Source organism: Musca domestica, unplaced genomic scaffold (assembly GCF_030504385.1).
Source record: "Musca domestica strain aabys unplaced genomic scaffold, Musca_domestica.polishedcontigs.V.1.1 39, whole genome shotgun sequence".
NCBI classification, from domain to species: Eukaryota; Metazoa; Arthropoda; class Insecta; order Diptera; family Muscidae; genus Musca; species Musca domestica.
In genome coordinates, this window is record NW_026712326.1 from 3123137 (window position 1) to 3132851 (window position 9715).

Consider the following 9715-nt stretch of genomic DNA (forward strand, 5'->3'; position numbering starts at 1 on the left):
GAGGTCAATAGGATATTGACCAGAGGTCAATAGGATATTGACCAGAGGTCAATAGGATATTGACCAGAGGTCAATGGGATATTGGCCAGAGGTCAATGGGATATTGACCCAAAATCAATGGGTATTGGACATAGGTCAATAAGACATTGAAAAGAAGTCAAAAGGATATTGACCAATGGGTATTGGACAGAGGTCAATAGGATATTGACCGGAGGTCAATAAGACATTGAAAAGAAGTCAGAAGGATATTGACCAGAGGTCAATGTAACATTGAGAGGTCAAAAGGATATTGACCAGAGGTCAATAGGATATTGACCAGAGGTCAATAGGACATTGACCAGAGGACAATAGGATATTGACCAGAGGTCAATAGGATATTGACCAGAGGTCAATGGGATATTGACCAGAGGTCAATGGGATATTGACCCAAAATCAATGGGTATTCGACAGAGGTCAATAGGATATTGACCGGAGGTCAATAGGATATTGACCGGAGGTCAATAAGACATTGAAAAGAAGTCAAAAGGATATTGACCAGAGGTCAATGTAACATTGAGAGGTCAATATGATATAAACCAGAGGTCAATAGATATTGACCAAAGGTCAATAAGATATTGTCCGGAGCTCAATAGGTTATTGACTGAGGTCAATAGGATTTTGACCAGAGGTCAAGAGGATAATGACCAGAGGTCAATAGGTTATTGACCAGAGGTTAATAGGGTAGAGACCAGAGGTCAATATGATATTGCCCAGAGGTCAATATGATATGGACCAGCGGTCAATAAGATATTTACCAGAGGTCAATAGGATATTGACCAGAGGTCAATAAGATATTGCCCAGAGGTCAATAGGATATTGAGCCTATATCAGTAGGATATTGAGCCTAGGTCAATATAATATTGTCCCCAGGTCAATACAGGGTGAGATGAGAAACTGGTGATGGTGTGAGCCGCCATAACAGCAGATGGTCGCTCTCCTCTCGTATATATCGACCGTGGCATCAGAATAAATGCCGAATATTATCGCAAAAATATTCTGGAGGGTGTAGTAAAGCCTTGGGCACGCAAACATTTTGGCCGCAGGCCTTGGACATTCCGTTAGACAATTGTGTCTGGAGTATTTTGGAAAGCAAGTTTGGCACTAAAAAATACCAAAGTGTCAATCACCTCAAGCAAGCGCTTCCCCGGTAATTGGCCAAAATACTGCAGAGCAACATTCGGGCAGCGTGTGACAGTTTCATTGGCCGTTTGAAGGCCATAATTCGTGCCAAAGGTGATCAATACGAACAAATCTAAACGTATTCTAAAATTTGATGCTATTTCCGACATTTTTTGCTTTCTTTCAATAAAATTAAAAAAAAAATGTAAAAATTATGGCGTTTGATCTTGTTGCAGTTTTTAATCTCACTCTGTAGGTTATTGATTTCAGTCAATTCAAAAATGAATTGGCATTAGTCCCTTGGACGTCAGTAATTTTCAATTCTTTTCAGTGTAGCCCCTCCCCAAACCCCCTCTGAAAAAGTAGGACAATCTGCTGCATAACAATTTTAGTTGAAAAATAATGTAAATCAATGCTACGGCCGACATCAACGAAATTGCGTTGACAGGTTGTAAATAAAATTTGGCCAAGAAATTAACACCTTTTAACTCAGTTGTTCAACCATCCCGGCAACAGAGTTTCCGGCCAAACAACTCGATGAATGTCAAATGGCTATGTAGTTCAATTAGTAACTTTCGGAATGCAAACAATTGGAATACATTTCTCTGAAAAACAAAAGTTTTTTTTTTTCGGTTTTCGTTTGACTTACCTCTTGAAAGCCTTTTCCAAAATATGTTTCTCATTAGCGGAACTTGCCACCAATATCACAGTTTCCGGTGATGCTACCGACGATGTGGAGGAGGAGGAGGAGGACGAGGGGTTTTTCTTTTCCTGTTTGCTGGCGGTGGCTAATGAGGACGAGGCCAGTGATGCTGCTTCCATGGGTGCCACTGGCAGCACAGCACTTCTTGTCAGGGTGTCCGTTAACACACTGCTGCTGCTGCCGCCGATGCCTGTCCCGGCTGCCTGATGTGTCGCCGACTTCATGTCCTCGTAGAGGGTGGCAAATTCCTCGTCATTACGTTGATGGCTGTGGCTGAGACTGTGTTGGTGGTGCTGTCCTGGCATTTGCTGGTCAGGTGGTTGGCTCTGTCGATGCTGTTGATTGTTTTTCAAGGAATGCTGTAATTTGTAGGTGGTCGAATGCAATATCACGCCGATGAAGAACATGTAAAAGAGAATGGCGAATACGGTTGACCATCGCAGCCAGCGCAGTTTTTTACTTAACTTATTTAAAAGGGACATGTCTCTGCTGTGGTGTGTGTGCGAGTGCGAGTGTGTGTGTGAGTGTTTGCTGGCAAGTAGCAGGGAAAGTAATTTCATGGGCAATGTTTTTTGTTCGCTTTTGTTTGGGTTTGGTTTCTTTGTTTCCCCCGGTTCGTTCGTTCGTTCGTTGGAGTGTTTGGTCAATGTCACCGTGACCCACGTGGCTGGCAGCGTCAGTGGCAAGTTTGCTGGTCAGTAATGTTGGGTGTCCAAAATGGTTGGCACTTTTGCAGTTCGGCGTGGTTCGGTTCAGTTCAGTTCAGTTTCCCTTGACGCAGGCAATTTTCGTAATTAGTGTTGTAATTTCTGATGATGGTGATGACGAGGATGCTGCTGCTGCCGCTGTAGGCTGTTGGTGCAGCTGCTTGGATGACTGACTGGCTGACTGCAAAGGACGTTTGTCAATTAGTCGGCTATTTTTTGGTTGCTGTTCTCTTTCAATAGCCGTGAAAGTGAGTGCGAATGGCTCAAAAAAAAGGGAAGATGACGATGTTGAATTTGTAATGGCCTGTGTGCTTTTAATGACCATCAAGTTCCGTTTTTTGTGCCCAGTGTGTGTGTGTTTTTTTTTTTTTTTTTGAGGAAAGGCAGTAATTTTTTATGGTTTGAACTTTCAAACTTCTGGCAAGGCAATGTTTTTAATTAGTCGACAAAAATTGTGAATTTTTAAAGTAAGTTTTTCTGGGTACGAAAAAAAAAATCGATTTTATTGTCATATCATTTGGGGGAATTGGTGTTTGAGTTTATTTGGTTGAACTCCAATAGTCTATGGACTCATGTTATTATGATTTTTATTTTAATTATTTGCACTTTTTTTACTCTGTTGATCAGAAGTCCATCTACATCAAAAAAAAAAAAAAAAAAATTATTTAAAAAAAAGTGAAATGTGAGATATACTCAATATTAAAGAATGGTCGAATTCTCTTTTTCAGTTTCTTGATAGTTGATAGTATTTTTCAGTCCAGTTTTGGTTGTATTTTTTTATTGATTTTATTTATTTATTATTTATTATTTTTTTTTTCTTTTTGTTAGCACAATCCACGTTATCTCAGTTTTTTTTTCTGGTTGCTGCTTTTGTTGTAGGTCTGCAAACGCATTTGATGATCCGGTTCTGATTTTAGACTTTAAAGCAATAACAATATAAGTTCGACCAGACTGGACTGTGTAGATTTTCTTGAGAAAACAATTCAAACTATAATGGAGCTAAAATTGTAATAAAATCTGAACTCAAAATTATTTTTTTTTTCAGTGAGAACAAGTAAATAAATTGCTATGTTCGGCCGTGCCGAACTATTAATACCCTGCACCATTTGGAAAGAATTTGGAAATGTTCAAAAAAAAAAAAAAAAAAAAAAAAAAAACTTTAAAAATTCTGTTAAAATCTTAAAAATATACAGCCGATATATTGGGGTCTATACGAAGATGTGGGCCTACATATGCAACTTTAGTCATAAGCCATTGCAACATTCAAACACGAAATTTAAAGAAAAAAAAATCTCGTGAATAATTTAGCTAAACTCATCAAAATACCGAATATAGGGAGGTGCCGTTATATGGGGGTTATACGAAGACGTGGACCTTCACGAACAATTTTCTGTCATAGGCTGTAGTATCTATTATGAACTTCTAATACCAAATTTGAAACAATTCCAGTGAATAATGTCACTAAAATCATCAAAATACCGAATATCGGAAGGTACCGTTACATGGGAGCTATGCGAAAACCTGGACCTGCACAGGCAATTTTCTGTCTTAGGCAGTAGTATCCATAACAAACTTCAAATTCCAAATTTGAGACAATTCCGGTGAATAATATCACTAAAATCATCATCCTCACCTGGACCTGCGAATTTCCGAATTTCCAATATACCGAATATATAGGAGGACCGGCATATACAATTTTCTGGCTTAGACTGTAGTTCCCATTACGAACTCTAAATACGAAATTTTAAACAACTCCGGTGCATAATGTCGTTAAATTTATCAAAATACCCAAAATTAGGGGCACCGTTATATGGAGGCTGTAGTACCCATAACGAATTCTAAATACGGAAATTGAAACAAGTCCGGTGGATAATGTCCCTAAATTCACCAAATATCGAATATAGGTGGGTACCGTTGTATGTGATATCGTAAATTACTACAGGGTGAGATGCAAAAACTGCAACCAACTTCAGACTGCTGTCATTTCTAAGCCACACGTCCGACAGCTGTTAAAATTATTCCAGTGACAGCTCATTATATTGTTTAAACGCGTACAAAAGCATTTTGGTGAGCATTTTCCAGAAAAAAAGTTATTCGAGATGGAATTCAAGCGCGATAGTGTGATTTCTTTATATTTGTGTGGAAAAGCACAAGTGGCTATCGTTAGAGCACTCCAGCACTTAAATGTGAATAAATCTTTTGTGTCTCGTGCCATTGCTCGTTACCGTCAGCAGAAATGATTCGAAAAGTAAGGAAGCGACTCGTGAGCTGAACACATCGCAAAATTCCATTCGGCAAATATTAAAACCTGAGCTCGGGGTAAAGACATTGAAATTCCAAAAAGTGCAAAAACCACAACAGAAAGAAAATAGACTCAAAAGAGCCAAAGAATTGCTTCGCTTGGCTGAAAGTGGTGAACTGCCGAATTTGGTTTTCTCCGATGACCGATGAGAAAACATTCCTTGTCCAGCAGTTTGTAAACAACCAAAATGATCGTGTTTATTTGCCAAAGAGATCAGCTGAAAATGTGCACCTTCCTATTAATCGACCGTGGCATCAGAATAAATGCCGAATATTATCGCGAAAATATTCTGGAGGGTATAGGTGTATTAAAGCCTTGGCCACGAAAACATTTTGGCCGCAGACCTTGGACATTCTAACAGGACTCTGCACCATCGCACTCAACACTCGCCACCCAAGAATGGTTACAAAATGAGGTTCCTCGCTTCATTTCCAGCGCATAATGACCATCAAAATCTCCGGATACCAATCCGTTGGACTATTGTGTCTGGAGTATTTTGGAAAGCAAGGTTGGCACTAAAAAATACCAAATTGTAGATCACCTCAAGCAAACGCTTCACTGGGAATGGGCCTATATGGATATATGGGGCCTATACGAAGACCTGGACCTGCTATTCGAAGACGTGGGCTTGCATATGCAATTTTTTGTCGTATACTGTATTATCCATTACGAATTCTAAATACGAAATTTGAAAAAACTCCGGTGAATAATGCCCCTAAAATCTTAAAAAAAATATACGATATCGTGGACCTATATAGACCTGGGCGTCAATTCTTGTTCTATGAAAATGTGAAATGAAAACTTTTATAAAGGAAAGAAATGTCAAATGAAAAATTTTATAAAGGAAATATTTTTCATTTCATATTTTCATAGAACAAGAATCCAGCCCCAGGAGGTAAAGTGCTTAGAAAGAACTTCTAGTGTGGATTTTAGACAATTCCATTGAAAAATGTAGTTGATATCATCAAAATACCGAATATCGGGAGATAACGTTGCATGGGGGACATACGTTAACGTGGACCTATGTAGACAATTCTCTTCCAGGGGGCAAAATAACCACAAATGACTCCTTGCGTAGAAATTTAGACAATTCCATTAAAAAATGTGGCTAAAATCTTTAAAAAAAAAAGAATATCATGAGTACTTTTATATGGGGGCTATACGATGAAGTGGACCGATATAGCCGATCTTCGAACTCGAAATATCTAATTTTGTTTTGACTCTAGCGTGCTTACAACAGACGCACTTCGTTTTAGAATTTTACTCTGATCAAGAATATTTATTCCGTTTTGGGTCTAAAGTTATTATTTCGATGAGTTACAAACAGAATGACGAACTTAATATACCCTCCATACCAAGTATAGTGGAGGATATAAAAAATGTTGCCTCATAGAGAAAATTTGGAGGAAAATATTTCCTCCATCTCATGATAACATATACATAACATATATGTATATGTCCAAAACGATAGCGGGTATAGACCCCATTAAGGGATGGGTATGTTTAACCTGATTAAGGCAAAGTAATTGTTTCGTGGGGGGAAATATCCGGTTGTTCGAACAGAAATTCATATGCAAAATCCAGAAATTTCTGAAAGTGGTGCCAAATGAAGTTTTTTTAAGTATTGGACCTTTGGCCAATTCTGAATATTATGTCCTCATGGCGACATAATCCCCACAACAAACGGTCATACTTCTCATGGGGATTATGTGCGTTTTCGAAGCGGAAATAATCTCCAACCCATTATTGCAATAATGATTATATTCGGGGGGATTATGTTCGGCAAAATAGTTTATAGCGTATATAGGATGGTTGATATTGATAATGAGATATATCGGCCAACGTTTCTGAATGTCCTCCATATAACGGTAGCTTCCGATATTCGATGTTTTGATGATTTCAATAAACTTTTTCAACGGAATTTTTTCAAATTTGGTATTCAGATTTTTTATACCTCTGGTAGCTGAACATAGTCAATATAGATTCACATTTTTCTATAGCACCCATATAAAGACATCGTCGGATATTCGGTATTTTGTCGACTGAAGTCACATTTTCTAACGAATTTGTCTAAAATTTGGAGTTTGTAATGGGTTCTAGATCCGGTGGCAGAACGTCGTACATATGACTCCACGTCTTCCTATAGCTTCCATATAACGATACCTCCTGATATTCGGTTTTATGATCATTTTAGCTAAGAGCAAGAAATATTTTTGATTTTGGTATTTACAGTTATTAATGGGTTTTACCTGGTGTGACAGATCATCGTATATGATTTCATATAGCTCCCGATATTCGGTATTTTTTGGATTACGAACCCATTTTCATAGTTTAAAATTCGATACCAAAAATTCGTAATGGTTTCTATCTCCTTTATCAGAATGTTTTCTGAATAGGCTCAAGTTTTTATATAGCACCCATATAACGGAATCTCCTGACGTTTCGTATTTTGACGAATTCTAAAAAAAAAATTTAAAAAAAAAAATAAAAATCGGTATTTGTAGCTCATAATAGGTTCTAAAAACGCTAACAAACTATTGTACAAATTAGTCCAAGATTTTCATCTAACAGTACCCACCGATATTCGGTATTTTGATGATCCTAGCCATTTTTTCAACAGTATTTTGTATTTGATACTTCAGACTCGAAATAGAAAACAATAATTAAAATAGAATATTGTTCCCGTCTTGCTATGGCCCCCATATAACAGCTCGGCCTACTTTATTGCATTTCAAAACTTTAAAAAATGTTTTTATTTTACACCCTCCACCATAGTATGGAGGGTATATTAAGTTTGTCATTCCATTTGTAACACCTCGAAATATAAATTTTGGACCCCACAAAGTGTACATATTCTTGATCAGCATAAAATTCTATGTCGATTTAGCGATTTCCGTCCGTCTATCCGTCTGTGGAAATCACTCTAGCTAGCTTCTAGTTTCCGAACGAATTGAAGTAGATTGATGAAATTTTACTCAAATGTATATTATGTGTGCAGGACTTTTGGTATTGAAAATGGGTCATGTAGGTCCACGTTTTGGTACAGCACCCATATAACGGTACCTCCCGACATTCGGTATTTTGATGATTTTAGCGATATTTTTCACCGGAATTCTTAAAAATTTGGTATTTGAAGTTCCCAATGGATACTACAGCCTAAGACAGAAAATTGTCTCTGCCGGTCCATGTCTTCGTATAGCCCCATATAACGGTACCTCCCGATATTCTGTATTTTGACGAGTTTAGGGTACAATACCCACCGAAATTATTTGAGATGTCGTATTTGAAGTTTGTAATGGATGCTATAGCCTGTGACAGAAAATTGTCTATGCTGGTCCAGGTCTTCGTATAGCTCCGATACAACGGTACCTTCCTATGTAAGGTTTTTTGATGATTTTAACTACATTATTCACAGTTTATTTCAAGTTTCGAATTTGAATATGGTAATGGCTTATGACAAACAATGCCTATGTAGGTCCACGTCATATAGACCCCAATATAACGGCTATATTCGGTTTTGTTTTGGTTTTAAGAGAATTTTAATGGATTTTATTTATTTGAAAATTTTTAAATTCGTTCCAACTCGTGGAGGGTATTCAAAGTTCGGCCCGGCCGAACTTACTGCTTTTGAACTTGTTAGCGCTACTTTCATAATCTGCAGGAATTTCCCCAAATTAATTTTTGTGTCGCACTATGTAATCTACTGGATTTTTCTTGTAATAATTTAAAAAAAATGATATTGTAGCACAATGCACTTGTCACTCGTTTTTTTAATTTTGTCTATGAAACTTTGATTATCAGCATCTTATTCCTTGCAAATCCTTTGTTTCCAATCAGATTCATTTATTCGGCTCCCCTCTTTCATGTCCATTGGAATTTTAATACAACTGTCCCTCGAGATGTGCCACATCTGAAAAGACAAAAGAAGAAGAAAGACAATAACAAAACATTCAATCATTGTAATTCAATAAGACAACATTACATAATACAATTAAATCGAATTAATAAACAGTAATTAAATAACAATTTTGTGCAAATGAAAAACCTCCTTCGCGTGTCATTTCCACTCCAACGAGAAGAAAATGCATTTTTCATCATCAAAATGTGAAGTTATTTTCTTTTCGCATTCTTAAGTATTGCAAAATTTCGCAGAATTCAGAGACTTACTTTTCCTTCTGTTTTTTTTTGCTTTTCTCTGCAATTCCTCTTCCCCGGTAGCACAACAATTTGTGTGTGTGTGTGAGTATTTTTGTTTTTCGAGTACGTAGGTAAGTGAGTAAATTGTAAATACTTAAGAGAGTAAGGAAAGAAATTTCCTCTCAGTTAATTAAAACGACAATTTGTTACATTGAAAGAATTAAAACAAAAAAAAAAAAAAAAAAAAAAAAAATAATTAAAAAATAAAAAAAATAATGCTGTTTGAATTAAAAAAAAATAATAACACAATTATAGTTGTACTGATTCAAGAAAATTATTCTTTAAAAAGATCCACTATAAGTATAATGGTCCTTGAAAAAATGTTCTTAACAAAACATGAATATTGTTCAATTGGTACTTGAAAACATGCAAAAAAAAATCCCAAACGGATGATTTTTGAAAAAAATGTTTTTAAAAATCCCCTATAATCGATTCTTGAATAGTCTTCACTAAAAAAATCCATGGAAATTTTTTTCTGAAAAACTACTCTTAAAAATCCACGACATTGGTTTAGAAAAATATTTTTTTTATACCCTCCACCATACTATGGAGGGTAAATTAATTTTGTCATTCCGTTTGTAACTCCTCGAAATACTCATGTCAGACCCAACAAAGTATATATATTCTTGATCAGCGTAAAATTCTAAG

The 9715-nt window shown here is 36.6% G+C and overlaps 1 protein-coding gene across 1 annotated transcript in view; it reads right to left on the reverse strand.

Moving 5' to 3' along the window:
- Nucleotides 1-3175, reverse strand: part of LOC101896316 (45 kDa calcium-binding protein-like) — a 53798-nt gene extending 50623 nt beyond the window's left edge. The window contains exon 1 of the mRNA XM_059126531.1: nucleotides 1808-3175. Within this exon, the coding sequence (XP_058982514.1) occupies nucleotides 1808-2421 (614 nt within the window). The 5' untranslated portion in view covers nucleotides 2422-3175. The remainder of the gene's footprint in view (nucleotides 1-1807) is intronic.
- Between the last annotated feature and the right edge of the window lie 6540 nt (nucleotides 3176-9715).